Consider the following 21,892-nt stretch of genomic DNA (forward strand, 5'->3'; position numbering starts at 1 on the left):
CCCAACACCTCTCTCTCCCCTCCATCCCTGTAATCCTATATATTTACCTTGCTAATCCCCCTGATATTGAGGGGCAATTTAGCATGGCCAATCAACCTAAGCCACACATCTTTGGACTGTGGGAGGAAGCTGGAGCACCTGGAGGAAACCCAAGCAGAGATGGGGAGAACATGCAAACTTCACACAGACAGTGACCCAAGCCGGGAGTCAAACTCAGGTCTCTGGTGCCGTAAGGCAGCAGTGCTAATCACTGTGCCACCGTGTCACCCATCTCTTTGCTAATGATTCCAATTTAAAATTTTCATCTGTACAGATGTTTCCAGGAGCATGCTCCTATCTATCTGTGTAATGTCTCCAGTGGAACACTCTGAAACAATTTCTGTGTGTCTGTCAAGACTTCTCATAGTTTTGAAGCCCTCCATCAGGACCAAACCTCAACCTCCTCTTTTGAGGAAAAAGTGAGTCAGCCTGATCAGTCTCTCCTAAGCAGTCTCTCAGCCTGATCAGTCTGTCCTGAAAGGTGTGAATCCTCGCTCCTGTTATTATCTTTGTCAATCTATTTTGTGCCCTTTCCAGATGACACCTCTTTATTGTTCTAACCAAACTACAACATGTATGGTGACAGGAGGCAGTGGTACAGAAGTACTGTCATTTGGGCTAGTAATCCCAATCTCATGGATAATACACTGGGGACCCAAGTTCAAATCCTACCACAGCAGATTGTGTACAGTAACATGGCCAGCTTCAGCTGTAGGCAGCAGAAGTACAGGCAGGGACCAGATGGGCCAAATAGCCTGTTTGTGTGCTATCGATTGAATGGAAATCTGAATGATCCTGAGAACCTGCACAGGTTCAGCAGTGCAAAGTGTGGGAAAGGCTGGAGTGCAGGGTGGAATGGATCCCATTTTATATCTGAAATCAAAACTCTGCTCGAAACCGTGGCATTTCCTTCACACGGACTCGTCCAGTGTTCATCTGCTGATGTGTCCAATTGTCACCCTGTTACCACCAGGATCTTCCCACTATGACCCCACTAACCCTCATCATTATACCCCATCCCTTACCCTGCCTCAGAGCCCCTGCTCGGACCTACAAATACAAAGCACCAATGGAGTCACATGAACAAAGAACAGCACAGCACAGGAACAGGCCCCTAAGCCCTCTAAGCCTGCATTGATAACGTTGCCCTATCTAGACTAATCACTGTCTGTTCATGTGTCTACTACCTACATAAGTCTTAAATGTGACTAATGTAACTGCCTCAACCACCTCACTTGGCAGTGCATTCCAGGCCCCCACCACCCTCTGTGTAAAAAACTTCCCCTTCAGATCTCCACTGAACCGTTCCCCTTATCTTGAGCCAGTGCGCCCCATTGTAATTGTCATTTCTGCCCTGGGAAAAAAGCTTCCAACTGTTCACCCTATATACACCCCTCATAATTTTATAAACTTCTATCAGGTTGCCCCTCAGCCTCCGTCTTTCCAGGGAGAACAATCTCAGTCTATTCAATCTTTCCTCATAGTGAATACCCTCCATACGGAGCAACATCCTGGTAAACCTTTTCTGCACTCCCTCCAAAGCCTATATATGAAGTTTGTGTTGTGTCATTGCTGGAATTCCAAAATGCTGTGCCCTATCTTCCAGCCGAGTTTTCCTGCTGTTTCCCTCAGAGGTTCCCAGACCGGACTGCAAGGAATACTGGCATTCCATGTCCCTTCCTTTCAGTCTGGAGAAGTAACTGGTGCTGAACGCCCCAGCGCAGCCTGGCCTCATCACGCCAATTAGACTGTTCTGATCCTCACTCAGCAACCTTTCATCTATGCATTAAACAGTAACGCTAACACAGTGAGTGATCCTTACTCAAAATAAACTGTAACTCTGCCAAGGCATGATCCGTGGAACACCAGTGAGAGTCAGTGTGTGTGTGGGACCCGTACCCCAGTGAGAGTCAGTGTGTGTGGGACCCGTACCCCAGTGAGAGTCAGTGTGTGTGGGACCCGTACCCCAGTGAGAGTCAGTGTGTGTGGGAACCGTACCCCAGTGAGAGTCAGTGTGTGTGGGACCCGTACCCCAGTGAGAGTCAGTGTGTGTGGGACCCGTACCCCAGTGAGAGTCAGTGTGTTTGGGAACCGTACCCCAGTGAGAGTCAGTGTGTGTGGGACCCGTACCCCAGTGAGAGTCAGTGTGTGTGGGAGCCGTACCCCAGTGAGAGTCAGTGTGTGTGGGAGCCGTACCCCAGTGAGAGTCAGTGTGTGTGGGACCCGTACCCCAGTGAGAGTCAGTGTGTTTGGGAACCGTACCCCAGTGAGAGTCAGTGTGTGTGGGACCCGTACCCCAGTGAGAGTCAGTGTGTTTGGGAACCGTACCCCAGTGAGAGTCAGTGTGTTATGTGGAGTCCAAAGCCAATATAGGACAGCCAGTCATAAACCTAATGAAAAATTGAGGAGGAATATTCTTTGCCTGGAGAGTGGTGAAACTGTGGAACTTGTTGTTGGAGCTGTTTCGGTGAATTTCAGGGGATGCAGGATAAACATTTTGAGATTGGAAAGCAGATGGATTTGTGGATAGGCTAAGGGAGTGTGTACAGTGCGCTGCATTGATTTGAACTGAACGGGCTGTTCCTGTGATGTAGAAAGAACTGTCATCATGCAAAATGGCATTCAAAGATCTGCCCCCCCGATTGACTCTTTTCAGGAATTCCTGACAAGAAACGTATGATTTATCCTGCCTGCCCTTCACCGTAGGAGAGTGTGTGATTTGGAAGAATCTGAGTGAGAAATTACCCAGTCTAAGACATTGAGACACACCCTGAATGGCAGGAAATTCAACCACCTTCTCAGGTAGGAGCCGCCAAGGGCTTTGACAGAGCTGTTCCCCAGTGAAGGGGCTGTGCTGGCACAATGGGGGATTATTCAGGCTGTGCGGAGTGAGTGAGTGCGGAGTGCCGGAGAAGGTGAGAGAACCGCGGGGGAGTGTGTGTGACTGCAGCTCGGGCTCAGCAATGCGGTGTGCGGGGAAACGCAGCGCCTGCTCGGCCCGTCCCTGCTCCCTGTCCCCGGCCCGTCCCTGCTCCCTGTCCCCGGCCCGTCCCTGCACCCTGTCCCGGGCTCTCCCTGCACCCTGTCCCGGGCTCTCCCTGCACCCTGTCCCGGGCTCTCCCTGCACCCTGTCCCGGGCTCTCCCTGCTCCCTGTCCCGGGCTCTCCCTGCACCCTGTCCCCGGCTCTCCCTGCTCCCTGTCCCGGGCTCTCCCTGCACCCTGTCCCGGGCTCTCCCTGCACCCTGTCCCGGGCTCTCCCTGCACCCTGTCCCGGGCTCTCCCTGCACCCTGTCCCGGGCTCTCCCTGCACCCTGTCCCGGGCTCTCCCTGCACCCTGTCCCGGGCTCTCCCTGCACCCTGTCCCGGGCTCTCCCTGCACCCTGTCCCGGGCTCTCCCTGCACCCTGTCCCGGGCTCTCCCTGCACCCTGTCCCGGGCTCTCCCTGCACCCTGTCCCGGGCTCTCCCTGCACCCTGTCCCGGGATCTCCCTGTCCCGGGCAGCTGAACCCTCCAGCAGCTGCAGCCGGTTCTCTCTATTGGTTCACAGCAGCAGAGGGTGCATTGTGTGCGGTGGGCCCGCAGCTCACTGCTTCCTGTCAGGGTGACATTAGACTGCTTCAGTGAAACAACACCTCAGCACTGCCTGGGGCCTAGCTCACCCAGATTGTGAGAGAGTGTGTCAATTTGTCTGTCTGTATGGATGCGTGTCTGTTTGTGTGTGTCTGTCTGTGTGGACGTGTGTGTCAGTATGTGTGTGCCTATGTATATGTCCATTTGTGTGAGTGTATGTACCTTTACGGTATATACAGTGAATATTTACAGGGAGTCTCAGTGTGTGTGTGTCACTTCCCAGGACCCCCTGTAAAGCAGGGAAATCATACTGCAGTTGTATTCAATTTTGGTGAGGCCACAGCTGGAGTACTGTTCTGGTCGCCACATTATAGGAAGAATGTGATTATACTGGAGGGGGAGCAGAAGAGATTCACCAGGATGCTGTCTGGGGTGGAACATTTTGTTTTATTATTGTCACGTATTAACATACAGTGAAAAGCATTGTTTCTTGTGTGCTATACAAATAAAGCATACCGTTCATAGAGAAGAAAAGGAGGGAGTGCAGAATGTAGTGTTACAGTCATAGCTTGGGTGTAGAGAACAACTTAATGCGAGGTAGATCCATTCAAAAGTCTGACAGCAGCAGGGAAGAAGCTGTTCTGGAGTCAGTTGGTACGTGACCTCAGACTTTTGTATCTTCTTCCTGAAGTAAGAAGATGGAAGCGAGAATGTCCGGGGTGCGTGGGGTCCTTAATTATGCTGTCTGCTTTGCTGAGGCAGCAGGAAGTGTACACAGAGTCAATGGATGGGAGGCTGGTTTGTGTGATGGATTGGACTACATTTATGATCTTCTTAGTTCCTTGCGGTCTAGGGCAGAGCAGGAGCCTATACCAAGCTGTGATACAACCAGAAAGAATGCTTTCTATGGTGTATCTTTAAAAGTTGGTGAGAAGTTATGAAGAGAGGTTGGGTAAGCTTGGGTTGCTTTTGTTGGAGCTGAGGAGACTGAGGGGTGACTTGATCGAGATATACAAAATTATGAGGGATGTGGACAGTGTGGATAAGGAGCAGCTGTTCCCATTAGTTGAAGGGTCAGTCATGAGGGGGCACAGATTCAAGGTGAAGGGCAAGAGGTTTAGGGGGGTGCTGTGAGGAAAAAATTTTTTACCCAGAGGGTGGTGACGGTCTGGAATGCGCTGCCTGGGAGGGTGGTGGAGGCGGGATGCCTCATATCCTTTAAAAAGTACCTGGATGAGCACTTGCCACATCATAACATTCAGGGCTAAGGCAGGGCTGTGACAGCAGCTGGGAGGAAGCTGTTCTTGAGTCGATCGGTACGTGACCTCAGACTTTTGTATCTTTTTCCCGATGGAAGAAGGTGCAAGAGAGAATGTCGGAGTGCATGAGGTCCTTGATTATGCTGGCTGCTTTGATAAGGCAGCTGTGAGACAACCAGAAAGAATTCTTTCAGTGGTGCATCTGTAAAAGATCCCCAGGGACAGTGTCAGTATTTAGAGGGGGTTCCTGGGGAGTGTGTCACTATTTACAAGGGTTCAGCGGGGAGTGTGTCAGCGTTTACAGGGGGTCAGTGGGGAGGGGGTCAGCGTTTACAGGGGGTCAGCGGGGAGTGTGTCAGCGTTTACAGGGGGTCAGTGGGGAGTGTGTCAGCGTTTATTTCCCATTTACTGGGTTTGGAATGATTTGGAATGTCAGTGCATGGATCAGCATCTGATGTGTGGATGAGGCAGTTAATGCCAGCTGATTTTTACATATATCCACTGAGGGAGTACAGGGTAAAGCAGTTGTACGAATGCGGAGGGATTTGTCTGCCCATAGAATGTCTGTGAGCTGGTAAATTAATGGTTTCCTTTCTGTTTATTACAGTAAAGCTCCCTGACTGAGTGCCATGGAGCTGAAACGCCTGCAGACAGGATGATCCTGGCTGCACACAGAAAACTGACAGTGTGGACACAAACTTCCCTCTGAAAGAGTTATTGCCCCTTTGCATCACTTTTCCTCACCCCCTTATCCTCCCTCCCCCTCGCCCAGCCAACCTCTTCCACCTTTCCTATCCGTTCCACATCCATCCCACACCCACCCTGACCTCTCCCATCCCCACCCTGACCTCTCCCACCCCCATCCCGACCTCTCCCGCTCAGCACCCAAACTCCGGAGTGTATGGAGAGGATGAGCTGGCTGAGTAAGCTGAACCCTCGAGGAGCTGGAAGCCGGGCCACCCGGGCTGCGAGCCCCCAGTCCCCCGTCAGAGCTGACCCTGAGACCTGCTTCATGGTGTTTAAAAATCACTGGACACAGGTAAGAAAAGTTCTGTGCCCAATAGAGGTGTGTTACAGGTGACCCCCACTCAGCCTGTGTGGCCACATTATGAATGCTGCTTGCTTAGTCACCAAGTCCTGAAGTGAGATTTGAATTTGGAGCCACTGTGTCTCAGAGGTAGGGACCCTGCCCAGCGCACCACAAGACCATTCCCAGCACTCGGGCAGGAAAGTTACAGATTATGATGGAAATCCTCAGCAGGTCACGGAGCATCTGTTGAGGGAAACAGAGTGAATGCTTCACACTCACTCATTTGATCCTGGGTTTGGGGATTTTCTTATGAGGAGAGATTGAGTAGGCTGGGCCTGTACTCACTGGAGTTTAGAAGAATGAGAGTTGACCTCATTGAGACTTATCACATTCTCAGGGGGTTGGACAGGGTAGATCTTATCTTATTGAAACATATAAGATGATTAGAGGTTTAGATAGGGTGGATAGTGATAGCCTTTTTCCTCTGATGGAGAAATCTAGCACAAGGGGGCATGGCTTTAAATTAAGGGGGGGTAGTTATAGGACAGATGTCAGGGGTAGGTTCTTTACCCAGAGGGTGGTGAGGGATTGGAATGCCCTGCCTGCTGCAGTTGTAAATGCGCCTAGTTTGGGGGTGTTTAAGAGATCCGTGGATAGGTTTATGGACGAAAAGGGATTGGTTTAGGTTAGTGGGTCATTGTTTTGTAACTGGTCGGCGCAACATCGTGGGCCGAAGGGCCTGTTCTGTGCTGTAATGTTCTATGTTCTATGTTAGATGCTGAGAAGCTCTTTCCCTGTGTGGGAGAGTCTAGGGTCAGAGGGCAGAATCTCAGAGTAAGGGGGGGGGGGGTCACCCATTTCAGACAGAGATGAGGAGGGATTTCTTCTCTGAGGGTAATAAATCTGTGGAATTCTTTACCACAAAGGGCTGTAGAGGCTGGGTTGTCCAGTATGTTCAAGGCTGAGATAGAGAGAGTTTTAATCAGGAAGGGAATTCAGGGTATGGGGATAAGGCAGGAAAGTGGAGTTGAGGATGATCAGATCAGTCATGATTTCATTGAATGGCGGAGCAGACTCGATGGGCCGAATGGCCTACTTCTGCTCCTATACCTTATGGTGTAGGTCAAGCTGACCTTTCCTCAGAACCCTGTTATAGATTGCACACACAGTAGGTGAGTGCAGATCGGGTCAGTGCCTTGTATCCTGGGTAAATTTGGTTGTTGTGGTAAGTAAGCAGTTTGATTGGCTTTGTGCATTAGATCACAGTTTGGTGTCTATATGTTAGTAACATAGAACCTGCACAGTGCAGAAAGAGGCCATTCAGCCCATCAAGTCTGCACCAACTCAGCTCAGGCCTATCACACTCCCCCTCTTCCCACCCATACTTAAACCCGCGCATCTACTGTGGCTAATCCACCTAACCTGCACATCTTTGGACTGTGGGAGGAAACCGGAGTACCTGGAGGAAACCCATGCAGACACAGGGAGAATGTGCAAACTCCACACAGACAGTGACCTGAGGCCGGGACTTGAACCTGGGTCCCTGGTGCTGTGAGGCAGCAGTGCTGACCCACTGTGCCACCGCTCCACCCATTCAATAATTTAATTTGGCATTCGATACCCAGGCTATAAATCTATTCCTTCTCACTTTTTTCTGAATCACTGACCCACTTTATATTTGAACCAATTTTTAAAATAGAGAATGGTCTTGATCTTTCTGAACTGAAATGTGTTCCAAAGTTTGCTCTGTGAAATGGTATTCTCCAGCCCATTGACATGCTGTGACTCAGTGCTCATTGAGTAATCACAGAGAGCACAGCCTAGCCACAGCTCATTTGGATAATGAGAATGGCATGCTGATGCAGGACTACTATCTGGATAGATGTGTACATGAAAGGATAAAGTGCAGTGTAGGGAGTTTGCATATTTCTAACCTCCACAATTCCTCTGATGGGCTTCAGAACACAAGAAATAGAAGCAGGGCTGAGCCATTCAGCCCTTGCAGCCTGTCCCGTCCTTCAGTATGATCCTGGCTGATCTATGCCGGCCTCAACTCCTCTGTGTCATTTCCCCATAGTCCTCCATTCCTCCATCTATCAAATATTTATCCACCTCCACTTTAAGTACTTCTAATGATCCAGCAGAGGATTCCAGAGATTCACCACCCTCTGCCGGAAGAAATTTTAGGAATGAAATCTGCCATTCCTAGCAGGCCAGGCAGTTCCACAGCAATGTGGTTGACTGTTAAGTGTCATCAAGGACAATTAGGGATGGGCAACAAATGCTGGACTTCCTATGAATGGAAAGAAACTCTCTACCCAACCTATTCTATGGTATCAGGCACAGTATGGACCAGTTTAATCTCCTACACTGCATGCACACTTACAATCGACTCACTCATTTCCTGAGGAAAGCTTCTTATAAATATCTCACTTCCCCTGTGCGCTGTCCATAGCCCCGTCAATTACTCATTTTCAACTATCCCTTTTGGAATTTTATTGTTGAATGTGCCTCTCTTTTAAGCAGCGCATTCCAAGTGGTCATTACACACTAGTCAAAATAAAATTCATCTCCCTCTGATTCTTTCCTTGATTCTCTTCAATCTGTGTCCCTCTGGTTACCCACCCTCCTGCCACTGAAAATGGTTGCTCCTTATTTACTCCTCAATTATTAACATCCCTGTTAAATCTTCCTTTAACTCTCTCTGCTCCAAGGAGAACAATCCCAGCCTCTCCAAGTCTCTGCTAGTTGGCAGAAGTCCCTCATCATTGCTCGCTTTCTATTAAATACATTCAGCACCTTGATCTCTTTCCCCTTGAGATCTGCCCAGAATTGGACACATTATTTACTGAATGTGAGAAAGTAGTAGAGTTATAGAGTCAGAGGTTTACAGCGTGGAAACAGACCCGTCGGCCCAGCTTGTCCATGCTGCCCCTTTTTTTTAAAAACCTCTAAACTAATCCCAATTGGCTGCTTTTGGCCCATATCCCTCTATACCCATTGTATCCATGTGACTGTCTAAATGCTTTTTAAAAGACAAAATTGTACCCGCCTCTCCTACTACCTCTGACAGCTTGTTCCAGACACTCACCACCTTCTGTGTGTAAAAATTGCCCCTCTGGACACTTTTGTATCTCTCCCCTCTCACCTTAAACCTCTGCCCTCTAGTTTTAGACTCCCCTACCTTTGGGAAAAGACATTGACTATTTAGCTGATCTGTGCCCCTCATTATTTTATAGATCTCTATAAGATCACCCCTCAGCCTCCTACGCTCCAAAGAAAAAAGTCCCAGTCTATCCAGCCTCTTCTTATAACTCAATCCATCAAGTCCTGGTACCATCCTAATAAATCTTTTCTGCACTCTTTCTAGTTTAATAATATCCTTTCTTTAAAAGGGTGACCAGAATTGCACAAAGTATTCCAAGTGTGGTCTTACCAATGTCTTGTACAACTTCAACAAAACGTCCCAACTCCTGTATTCAGTGTTCTGACCGATGAAACCAAGCATGCTGAATTAATTAGGGAGTTGATCACAGAATCCCTACAGTGCAGAAGCAGACCCTTCAGCCTATCAGGTCTGCACTTAACCACTTTTTTTGTCTTACCCAGACTCTATTTCCATAACCCTGCCAATCCCTCTAACCTACACATTATGGGAAACTAAGGGGAAATTTAGCCTGGCCAATCAACCTAACCTGCACATCTTTGGACTGTGGGAGGAAACCCATGCAGATATGGGGAGAGAGAGACATCGGGATCTATGTAGTGAAAACACTAAGACTATGGTTCTTGTGTTGGCTGATTCGCGGGGTTGGTGCGAACATTCACACCCCGCTAACACTGGATTTCCGGCAGTGCTGGAAATCTGTGCTGGAAATCAGTGGGGAGGTGCAAAGATTATTTAAATGGTCATTTGCATATAATTTAAATGTGATTAGCGGGCCCGCGACTGAAGTCTCCCCCCCCCAGGATATTTCACTCCAGTGAGGATTACAGTACGTCCCCACTTTCAGGGAGTGAGTGGCTTGATCCTTCTGGGGTGAAGGGAGGCAAGCAGGGCCCCCTGCCCCCCTCCCCCCCCACCCCCAAAGGGTTGGATGCTGGCGAGTTGTGCCCCCTAGGCATGGGTGCCCTGGCATTGCCCAAGGAGCATGATGCAGTGCCAAGGGGGTAGGGCCTATGGGGCAGGGCCTGATGGGATGAGTCCTAGGGGGTAGGGATGAGGGGTTCCCACTGCTGCTCTGCATAGGGACTGGTGCGGGAAGGAAGGAGGGCAGCTGGGGATGGGGGGTGGGCAATTGATGGGTTGGGCTGAAGATCAGGATGGGTCTGGAGGGGGTTTTTGGGGCTAGGCCTGGGAACGGTTGAAGGGACCAGCGATTGGGTTGTTTGGGATGGAGAGCAGGCATTGGTAGGGGGTGGGGGGAGGTTGTGCGGCTGGATTGGAAAGCCAACAGTGCAGGGCCACTGCGTATACGTTGATCTTGGCACTGACAGCTTGCGGTGCATGCGCAGTGGCACACTCAGCGTGCTGGTTTCACCCTCCTGGTGCAGGAATAGGCCGAGCCCGCTGAAATTGATTGATATTCACACTGGTGGCCTCTGCAGTGCACAGACTGTGGGGGACTCTTCTCTGAACTCCCACTGAAAAAAACAGCTTGAATTACTCCAGTTTTCACCCAAATTCAACAATTAGGGCCTGATTTTACTATCAAGTTGCGCCCGTTTTTGGGCATGAAAGCTTGGTAAAGTCGGGTGTGAGGCGAGTAGCGCTCCGGATCTCCCTTTATCCAGGGCCAAAAATGGCCACTATCAGGACCGTGCCTGAAACGGGCGCGATGTCAATTTAAATGTATTTGCATATATTTAAGTTGATATAATGGGCTGGATGCCCAACTTTTCCGGCACTTCCCCCTTTATCACTGTGTTCACCCGTCCAGATTCAGCGCGAAACATTCATGCTCGACAAAGGTCCGATTCGGGGGCTACAGCTTCTGAGGAGGTAAGTTCTGAGTGGCTCTCTGTGGCAGATTGGTGAGGGGTGGGCGGGGTGCAGAGCAGGGGGCCACGACCAGTCTGGGTAGTGGGGAGGTGGGGGGATAAGGGGGTCAGTAATGTTGTGGGGGTGAGGCAGTGTCTGTGGGGAGGCAGGGGGAGGCATCACCTGGCCCAGGAGTGATGTGGCAGGGGAGTGCTCTTCTCTTTTTGTGCATGTGCAGTTGGAGGTGCCGATCGGAGCTGCAGGGTTTTGGACACGATAAGCCTTGCCCACAGCTTCTGCAGCACGATTCAGAATCACTGATATTTTTTCAGGCAGAGTGCATATGGGGGCACCTGAGAACTGGTCTAAAAGTCAGATCTGAAACACTTCCAGATCACAGTCCACACAGCACTTAGAATCAAAATGGTAAAATAGGGCCCTGCAAATATTTTTGGGAGAATTCTGCCCAGCTGTTTCTGGATAGGTGTAAAATAATGAAAGGGTTAATGGAACATTATTTATTGTTGGGCAAAGGTTCCAGAACCATGAAGGACAGATTGAATGGGGGAACAGGCTCAAAGGGCTGAATGGCCTCCTCCTGTTCTAGCAGTGATTGTACTGGGTTGTGTTGCAGGTTAGTCGGATCCTGGAACGGCAGGACTCTCGGACAGTGGATGAAGTGAGCGCAGTCCGTAATTACACCGATCAAATGCTATACTTGTTGGCAGAGGAGCGTCCCCAGGAAGACACGGGAATGGGTCCCATCCTGGAGCTGGTGATTGTGGAGGGAATTCTGGACAAATTGCTGAGCTGGAACCTGCGTGGGCAATTCAACGATGACAAGAGAATTGAGCAGCTGAAGCTGTACGAGCTGCTGGTCAGTCAGTCCCATCAGCCCCTGCTGCGTCACAAGCCCATCCTCAGCCCGTTGATGAGGTTGCTGAGTCTCTGCGCTGAGCCTCACTCCCCCGTGGTGGAAAATAACCTGGTGTTGCTCCTGAATCAGATCTGTGTGTCACTGGCCAAGGAGCCGACTATCCTGGAACTCTTCTTCCACACTCAGACCAAGCAAGGCCCTGCCAACCTCCTCATCTTCTCCATTCTCATTCCCTTTATCCATCGCGATGGTCTGATTGGACAGCAAGCGCGAGACGCACTGCTCCTCATCATGGCCATTTCAGCAGAGAATGACACCGTGGGGAGGTACATCGCGGAAAACACCTACTTCTGCCCAGTAAGTGTATACCTGTGGAGCGGGGTGTTAGGGAGGGGTCACTGTTCTCTGGCTGACACTCACGATTCCTCCCCTGTTCCCTACCCCAGGAGCTGCAGATTCCTCACTCAGCAATTACCGGAGCCACAGCCTCTACAACGCCCAATTCTTCTCAACAGGGAGCCGGGGGCGGAGGGGGTGATCTTGCAGCCCAGTCTTGCCCCAACTCAACCTGATCCTGTCCCAGTCCCTGCCCTGGCCCCAGCCCTGTCTTTACCCAGTCTACAACCATTAACTGGACAGTCACCCTGGCTGATCTCTCTTTCACCCAGAGACACAGAAACCAGTAGTAAAGTAGCACTGAGCTGGAAGGCAGCCAGGGACGATGGCCTCTCTGACGTTTATGTCCTATATTGGGGAGGATGCCACAGATGAACTAGATTTAATTAAGTGTTGAGCTCACAGCCTTGCTGCTCCGTGCTGTCTTCAGTGTGTGTCAGTGTTTACAGAGGGTCCCGGGGAATGTATCAGTATTAACTGGGTGTCCTAGGGAGTGTGTCAGTGTTAACTAGGGGTCCCGGGGAGTGTGTCAGTATTTACAGGGGGGTCCCCGGGGCATGTGTCTGTTTACAGGGGGTCCCGCAGAGTGTGTCAGTGTTTACAGGGAGTTGTTGTTAAGGGACATGTGGACCTTCATTGCCTTTTAGCCCAGTGCTGAGTAATGGAACAGCCCTGCGTGTGATCATTGACTGTGTCTCCCAGTACTGGCCAGAGCAGTGGCTGGTGTCTGTGTTGTCAAGGGTGGATTGGAATGTTTGGAATCTCCTGGGCAGTTACTGTAATTGGCCAACAGGGTGTGTTCCCTTTGTTCCCAGTGGCAGCCACATCCCCTTCCCAACAGCACAGCTGATCCGTCCCTCATCACTACTCACTTTCCTGAGGCTGCTTCATTGTGGATTGCAAAGTTAGCTGGTACTTCATGTGGTAGCAGCCTGGTACCTTGGTATCGTACCCATCCCCCTGTCCAGTGACTGATCGGAAAGTTCTTCAGGGCAATTCTCCCAAAAAATTCAAAATGTTGAATTTACCTAAAAACTGCAATAAATCACACTGACTTTTCAGTGGGAATTTCAAAATGAATCTCCACTCTGAACTGCACAGTGCACCAGTCTGAGTACCATTCTATTTCAGTGGGTGAGGTCTGTTCCCACTGGACATGTTGGCAGCTGAGTGCGTCACTATACATGTGCCGATCTGTCAGTGCCAAGATGGCGCATGTGCAGTAGCCCCACACTGCCAGCCTCCCAATCAGGCCACGTCAGCAGCCGTGTAACACCTCCCCACCCCTGCCTGATCGCTGGGTCCCTGAACATGCCCGGGTCTGCCTTGACTGCCTCCTGCCCTCTTCGATGTCCGCCCTCCGGCAGCTCCTCTCCTCCCACATGCTGGCTGACTCCATCCCCACCACCCTAATGGCCAGACCCGATCGGTGGTCTCTCTCCCTCTGTCACTCAGCCCAAATGCAGAGTGGCAGTGGGATCCCCCATGCCCACCAATCGCGCCCCCCCCCCCCCAATCAGGCCCTGCCCCCTTGGCACTGCCCAATGCCTGGTGGGTTGTGCCAAGGTGCCCCCTGCACATTGGCAGTTTGCCCCTTGTGCAGTGCCAGGGGCACAGGCTGGCATTGCTAAGGTGGCAATGCCCAGGGCACACCCTCCCACTGCCCAACCCTTTGGGGGGGCCCCCTCTTGCCTTCCCTTCACTCCAGCAGGGAAGTGGGGAGCATTTATAAACCCCACTGGAGTGGAACACTCCTGGCGGGTCAGGGAGGCACAAGCGGGCCCAGAGATTTCTGTCCCAGGCCCACTAATTATATTTAAAATATATGTAAATTAGCATTTGCATAATTTCTTTAGTCTGTACCGATTTCTGACAAGGAACTGACAATGCCGGAAATCCATCTGCCAGAGGCTGTGCTGCCCGGCGGTCAGTCCGCAAAACGGCCTCTGCTTGAGCCACCCCCCCTCCCCCCCCCCCCCCCCCCTCCACCCCACCGTGATATAAAAACAGCACAGCAGGATGGGAGAATCACTCCCCCCTGCCCCCCACTTGTTTTTGATTTATTATTGTCACATGTATTAGTATACAGTGAAAAATATTGTTCCTTATGTGCTATGCAGACAGAGCGTACCATTCATAGAGAGGGATCTGTGCTAGGACTCCAACTTTTCATATTGTATATTCATGATTTGGAAGAGGGAAGTGGATGTATTATCTCCAAATTTGCAGATGATACATATTTGGGTGGGAGGGTGAGCTGTGAGGAGGATGGCAAGATGCTTCAGAGTGCTTTGGACAGGCTGTGGTGTGGGCATCTGCATGGCAGATGCGGTATAATGTGGATAAATGTGAGGTTATCCACTTTGGTAGCAATAATAGGAAGGCAGATTATTATTTGAATGGGTGTAAATTGAGAGAGGTGGATACTCAACAAGACTTTGGTGTCTTTGTGCATCAGTCGCTGAAAGTACACGCCCAGGTACAGCAAGCGGTAGAGAAAGCAAATGGTTTATTGGCTTTCATAGTGAGAGGATTTGAGAGAAATGTTTTGCTGCAATTGTATAGAGTGTTGGTGAGGCCTGGAGTAGTGTGTGCAGTTTTGGTGTCCTTATCTGAAGAAGGATGTCCTTGCTATAGAGGAGTGAAGTTTTACCAGGCTGATTGCTGGGATGGTAGGTCTGTCATATGAGGAGAGACTAAGGTGGTTAGGATTATATTCATTGGAGTTTAGAAGAGTGAGAGGGGATCTAAAAGAAACTTATAAAATTCTAACAGGGTGAGACAGAGTAAATTCTGAAAGAATGTTCCAGGTGCAGCAGGTGGTCAGGAAGGCGAATGGGATGCTGGCCTTCATAGCGAGGGGGATTGAATATAAAAGTAGGGAGGTCTTGCTGCAGCTGTATAGGGCATTGGTGAGGCCGCAGCTGGAGTACTGTGTGCAGTTTTGGGCGCCGCACCTGCGCAAGGATATTTTGGCCTTGGAGGGAGTGCAGAGGAGGTTTACTAGGCTGATACCGGAGTTGAGGGGGTTGAGCTATGAGGAGAGGCTGAATAAACTAGGCTTGTACTCGTTAGAGTTTAGAAGAATGAGGGGAGATCTCATTGAGACGTATAAGATGATGAATGGGATGGATAGGATAGAGGTGGAAAGACTCTTCCCGCTCAAAAAAGACAGTAGGACTAGGGGGCACAGCCTCAAGATAAAGGGGGGGCGGTTCAGAACGGAGTTGAGGAGGAACTTCTTCACTCAAAGGGTGGTGAATCTCTGGAATTCTCTGCCCGTTGAAGTGGTGGAGGCTGCCTCGCTAAATATTTTTAAGAAGCGGGTTGATGGGTTTTTGATAAGAGAAGGGATTAAGGGTTATGGGGAGAGGGCGGGAAAGTGGAACTGAGCCACGACAGATCAGCCATGATCTTATTGAATGGCGGGGCAGGCTCGAAGGGCCAGATGGCCTACTTCTGCTCCTATTTCTTATGTTCTTATGTTCTTATGAAGGTGGGAGAGTCCAGAACTAGGGGATCACAGTTTGAGGATTAGAGGTAAATCTTTTAGAACTGAGGTGAGGAGAAATGTCTTCATCCAGAGGATGGTGAATGTGTGGAATCCACTGCCACAGAAAGTAGTTGAGGCCAAAACATTGTCTGATATCAAGAAGAAATTAGATATAGCTCAAGGGGCTAAAAGGATAGAGTTAGAGGTTTACAGCATGGAAACAGGTCCTTCAGCCCAACTTGTCCATGCCGTCCAGTGTTTACCACTAAACTAGTCCAAATTGCCCACATTTAGCCCATATCCCTCTATACCCATCTTACCCACGTAACTGTCTAAATGTTTTTTCAAAGACAAAATTGTACCTGCCTCTACTACTACCTCCGGCAGCTTGTTCCAGACACTCACTACCCTCTATGTGAAACAATTGCCCCTCTAGATCCTTTTGTATCTCTTCCCTCTCACCTTAAACTTGCACCCTCTAGTTTTAAACTCCCCTACTTTTGGGAAAAGATTTTGACTATCCAGCTCATCTATGCCCCTCATTATTTTATAGATTTCTGTAAGATCTCAGTCTCCTATGCCCCAGAGAAAAAAGTCCCAGTCTATCCAGCCTCTTCTTATAAGTCAAACCATTAAGTCCTGGTAGCAACCTAGTAAATCTCTTCTGCACTCTTTCTAGTTTAATAATATCCTTTCCATAATAGGGTGACCAGAACTGTACACAGCATTCCAAGTGTGGCCTTATCAATGTCTTGTACAACTTCAACAAGACATCCCAACTCCTGTGTTCAGTGTTCTGACCAATGAAATTATGGATGCTGAATGCCTTCTTCACCACTTTGTCCACCAGTGACTCCACTTTCAAGGAGCTATGAACCTCTACTCCTAGATATCTTTGTTCTAAAACTTTCCCCAATGCCTACCATTGACTGAGTAAGTCCTGCCCTGGTTCAATCTATCAAAATTATTTGAAATTTGTCAGCCCACTGGCCCAACTGATCAAGATCCCATTGCAATCTGAGATAATCTTCTTCACTGTCCACTATACCAGCAATCTTGGTGTTGTCTGCAAACTTATTGACCATGCCTTCTAAATTCTCATCTAAATCGTTAATATAAATGACAAATAACAGTGGACTCAGAACCAATCCCTGAGACACATAACTGGTTATCCAGGGTTCCCTATTTCTGCCAGCCTTGCTCTTCACTCTAAAAGGAATGTGCTTACCCCAAACCCTGGTTAACACACTTTTGAAAGCCTCCAACTTACCAGATGTCCCTTTGCCTTCCCACAGTCTCCCTCAATTAACTTTTGAAACTTCCTGCCTGATACCATCAAAATTGGCCTTGCTCCAATTTAGAATTTTAACTTTTGGGCCAGACCTATCATTCTCCATAGCTATCTTAAAACCAACAGAATTATGGTCACTGGTCCCAAAGTGATCTCTCACTAACACTTCTGTTACCTGCCCTTCCTTATTTCCCAAGAGGAGGTCGGGTTTTGACCCCTGTCGAGTCGGGCCATCCACATACTGAATGAGAAACTCCTCCTGAATACACTCAACAAATTTCTCTCCATCCAAGTTATGGCTGTCCCAGTCAATGTTGGGAAAGTTAAAATCCCCTACTATCACCATCCTATTTTTCATGGAACTATCTGTAATCTCCTTACATATTTGCTCCTTGATTTCCTGCTGACTATTTGGGGGCCTATAGTACAAATCTAACAACGTGATTTCACCCTTCTTATTTCTCAGTTGTACCCATGTAGACCCAGTGGGCAAACCCTCGCATATATCCCCTCTCAGTACGGCCGTGATGCTTTCCCTAATCAAAAGTGCAACTCCCCCTCCTCTCTTACCTCCTGTTCTATCTTTCCTATAGCATTTGTTCCCTGGAACATTGAGCTGCCAGTCCTGCCCCTGCCTTAGTCAGTAATTGCTATCATATCCCAATCCCAAGTACCCATCCATGCCCTGAGTTCATTTTCCCCATCAGGCTTCTTGCATTGAAATAGATGCAGTTTAATCTAGACTTTCCTTGCTCCCTGCCCTGCTTTCTTAGACCATCTGTCCTGTCATATTTTGTACACTTTCCCTGTGTTTTATTTCTCTGAGCCTTGCTGGCCCCAGTCACTAAGTTCTTCACAATCTCTATACTGTGACCCTTTTTGATTTTTGTCTTTGGTTTCTCTGCTTTTCACGTTTCCCCTTACTGCCTTTTGTTTCTGTTCCCACTTTACTTCCCTCTGACTTCCTGCATCGGTTCCCACCCCCCTTGCCACATTACTTTAAACCCTCCTCAACAGCACTAACAAATACTCCCCTGGGACATTGGTTCCAGTCCAGCCCAGGTGCAGACCTCTGATTTGTCCCTCTGACTGGTCCCACCTCCCCCAGAAACAGTTCCAATGTCACAGGAATTTGAATTCCTCCCTCTTGCACCATCTCTCAAGCCATGTGGCACTGGGAGCAAACCTGAGGTTACTATCTTTGAGTTCCTACTTTTTAGATAAACATAGAAGATAGGAGCAGGAGGAGGCCATTTAGCCCTTTGAGCCTGCTCCACCATTCATTATGATCATGGCTGATCATCCAACTCTTTAGCCTAATCCTGCTTTTTGCCCATAACCTTCGATCCCAGTACCGTAGCCGCCTCTCGAATGCATTCAATGTTTTGGCATCGACTACTTCCTGTGGTAATAAATTCCACAGGCTCACCACTCTTTGGGTGAAGAAATGTCTCCTCACCTCCATCCTAAATGGTCTACCCTGAATCCTCCTAAATTCTCATTTAAATCATTCTGGACTCCCCCACCATTGGAAATATCCTCCCTGCTTCAACTGTCTAGACATGTTAGAATTTTATAAGTCTCTATAAGATCCCCCCTCATTTGTCTGAACTCCAGTGAAAACAATCCTAACCTAGTCAATCTCTCCTCATACATCAGTCCCACCATCCCCAGAATCAGCCTGGTAAATCTCTGCTGCACTCCCTCGAGAGCAAGAACATCCTTCCTCAGAAAAGGAGACCAAAACTGCACACAATACTCTAGGTGTGGCCTCACCAAGGCCCCTGTATAATTACAACAACATATCCCTGCTCCTGTACTCGAAACCTCTCACAATGAAGGCCAACATATCATTTACCTTCTTTACCGCCTGCTGTACCTGCACGCTTACCTTCAGTGACTGGTGCACAAGGACACCCAGGTCCCTCTGCACACTCCCCTCTCCCAATTTACAGCCATTCAGGAAGTAATCTGCCTTTTTGTTTCTGCCTCCGAAAGTGAATAACCTCACATTTATCTAAATTATACTGCATCTGCCATTGATTCGCCCACTCACCCAACCTGTCCAGATCATTCTGAAGGATCTCTGCATCCTCGTCACAGTTCACCCTCCCACCCAACTTGGTATCGTTGGCAAATTTTGAGATGTTACTTTTTGTTCCCTCATCCAAATCATTAATATATATTGTGAATAGCTGGGGTCCCAGCACCAATCCCTGTGGCACCCGACTAGTTACTGCCTGCCAATTTGAAAAGCACCCATTAATTCCTATTCTTTGTTTCCTCTCTGCCAACCAGTTTTCTATCCATCTCAATACACTTCCCCCAATCCCGTGTGCTTTAATCTTGCACAATAATCTCTTGTGTGGGACTTTGTCAAACGCTTCCTGAAAGTCCAAATGCACCACATCGACTAGTTCCCCCTTGTCAACTGTACTAGTTACATCTTCAAAGAATTCCAACAGATTTGTCAAGCATGGTTTCCCTTCATAAATCCATGCTGAGTCTGTCTGATCCTGTCACTGCTTTCTAAATGCTCTGCTATACAGTCCTTGATAATGGATTCGAGAATTTTTCCCACTATCGACATTAAGCTTACTGGTTTATAATTCCCTGTTTTCTCTCTACCTCCCTTTTTGAATATTGGAGTGAGATTCGCTCCCCTCCAATCTGCAGGGGCTGTTCCAGAGTCTATAGAATCCTGGAAGATAACCACCAATGCATCCACAATTTCTAGAGCCACTTCCTTCAGTACTCTGGGATGGAGATTATCAGGCTCTGGGGATTTATCCACCTTCAATCCCAGCAATTTTCCCAACACCATTTCTCTACTAATATTGATCTCCCTCAGTTCTTCTCTCTCACTAAACCTTGCATTCTCCAACATTTCTGGTATCTGATTTGGGTCCTCTTTTGTGAATCAAAGTTTGTATTCAGTTGCTTGGCGGTTTCTTTGTGCCCCTCTTATACATTCCCCCGTTTCTGTCTGTAGGGGACCTACATTTGTCTTCACCAACCTCTTTCTCTTCACATATCTATAGAAACTCTTAGTGTCAGTCTTTATGTTCCCTGCTAGCTTACTTTCATATTGTACTTTCCCCTTCTTAATAAGAACATAAGAAGTAGGTGCAGGAGTAGGCCATCTAGCCGTTCGAGCCTGCCCCACCATTCAATAAGATCATGGCTGATCTGAAGTGGATCAGTTCCACTTTCCCGCTTTCTCCCCATAACCCTTAATTCCCCTGTCTGTCAAAAACCTATCTACCCGTGACTTAAATATATTTAGCGAAGTAGCCTCCATCACTTCAACGGGCAGAGAATTCCAGAGATTCACCCCACTTTGAGTGAAGAAGTTCCTCCTCAACTCCGTTCTAAACTACTCCCCCCCCCCCCCCCCTTATCTTGAGGCTGTGCCCTCTAGTCCTGTTGTCCTTTCTGAGCAGGAAGAATCTCTCCACCTCTACCCTATCCATCCCCTTCATTATCTTATACGTCTCTATAAGATCCCCCCTCATCCTTCTAAACTCCAACGAGTACAGACCCAGTCTATTTAGTCTCTCTTCATAGTCCAACCCCCTCATCTCCGGTATCAGCCTAGTGAACCTCCTCTGCACTCCCTCCAAGGCCAAAACATCCTTGCGCAAGTGTGGCAACCAAAACTGCACACAGTACTCCAGCTGCAGCCTCACCAGTGCCCTGTACAGTTGCAGCAAGATCTCCCTGCTTTTATATTCTATCCCCCTCGCGATAAAGGCCAACATTCCATTCGCCTTCTTGATCACCTGCTGCACTTGCAGACTGGGTTTTTGCGACTCATGCACAAGGACCCCCAGGTGCATCAATCCCTTGGCCCTTCTTTGCTGAATTCTAAACTGCTCCCAATCCTCAGATCTGTTATTTTTCTTGGCCATTCTGTATGCTTCTTCCTTGGATCAGATACTCTAATTTCCTTTGTAAGTCATGGATTGGCCCTCTTACCCATTTTGTTTTTGTGCCAGGCAGGAATAAATGGTTGCTGCAGTTCCCCCATGTGTTCCCTGAATGTTTGCCATTGCCCATCCACTGTCATCCCTTTAAGTAACTCTCCTCAATCTATCAAAGCCAACTCACGCCTCGTATCCTCATAGTTTCCTTTGTTAAGATTCAGCACCCTCGACTCTGAATCAACTACTTCGCTCTCCATATTGATAAAATATTCTATCATGTAATGGTTACTCATCCCCAAGGGTCTCGTACAGCTAGATTGGCAATGATTCCTTTCTGATTACACAGTACCCAGTCTGAGATGGCCTGCTCTCTAGTTGTTCCTCCACATATTGGTCAAGAAAACTATCCCGTATACACTCCAGGAATTCCTCTTCTACTGCATTGTGGCTAATTTGATTTGCCCAAACTATGTGCAGACTAAAATCACCCATGATCACCGATATTCCCTTATCACATACATCTCTAATTTCATGTTTAGTGCCATTCCCAACATCACCACTGTAGTTTGGGCGTCTGTGTATGCACCCACTAATGTTTTTTGCCCCTTGGTATTTCTCAGCTCTATCCATACAGACTCCATGTTGTCAGAGTGAATATCCTTTCTCACTATTGTGTTAATTTTCTCTTTAACCAGCAGCGCCGCTCCACCACCTTTTCCTTTATGTCTGTCCTTCCTAAACATTGAATAACCCTGGGACATTCAGTTCCCACCCCTGGTCACCCTGCAGCCATGTCTCCGTAATCAAATTATATTATACCCGTTTACATCTATTTGCTTGATTAGTTCATCCACTTTATTGCAAATGCTCTGCGCATTAAGGCATGATGCCTTTAAGTTTGTCTTTTTAACATTTAACTCCTAATTCTGTAAATTCAGCTTGTAGGACCTCATCCTGTTTTTTTTCCCTATATCGTTGGTGCGTATATGCACCACAAGAGCTGGTTGTTCACCCTCCCCCTCCAGAATG

The 21,892-nt window shown here is 48.5% G+C and overlaps 1 protein-coding gene across 5 annotated transcripts in view; it reads left to right on the forward strand.

Moving 5' to 3' along the window:
- fhip1b (FHF complex subunit HOOK interacting protein 1B) overlaps positions 1–21,892 on the forward strand; it is a 114,014-nt gene that overhangs the window by 39,406 nt on the left and 52,716 nt on the right. For 2 of the 5 annotated variants that reach the window (XM_080197763.1, XM_080197767.1), the window contains 2 exons: positions 5,477–5,908; positions 11,515–12,114. In XM_080197763.1, coding sequence (XP_080053889.1) covers positions 5,771–5,908; positions 11,515–12,114 — 738 coding nt within the window. In that variant the 5' untranslated portion in view covers positions 5,477–5,770. Of the gene's footprint in view, positions 1–2,632; positions 2,842–2,866; positions 2,955–4,260; positions 4,927–5,476; positions 5,909–11,514; positions 12,115–21,892 lie in introns of those variants that run through there. The other 3 variants (XM_080197765.1, XM_080197768.1, XM_080197766.1) reach the window with 3 other exon arrangements.

The sequence above is a fragment of the Carcharhinus amblyrhynchos genome, chromosome 10 (assembly GCF_965287045.1).
Source record: "Carcharhinus amblyrhynchos chromosome 10, sCarAmb.v2.hapA, whole genome shotgun sequence".
Lineage (NCBI taxonomy): Eukaryota > Metazoa > Chordata > Chondrichthyes > Carcharhiniformes > Carcharhinidae > Carcharhinus > Carcharhinus amblyrhynchos.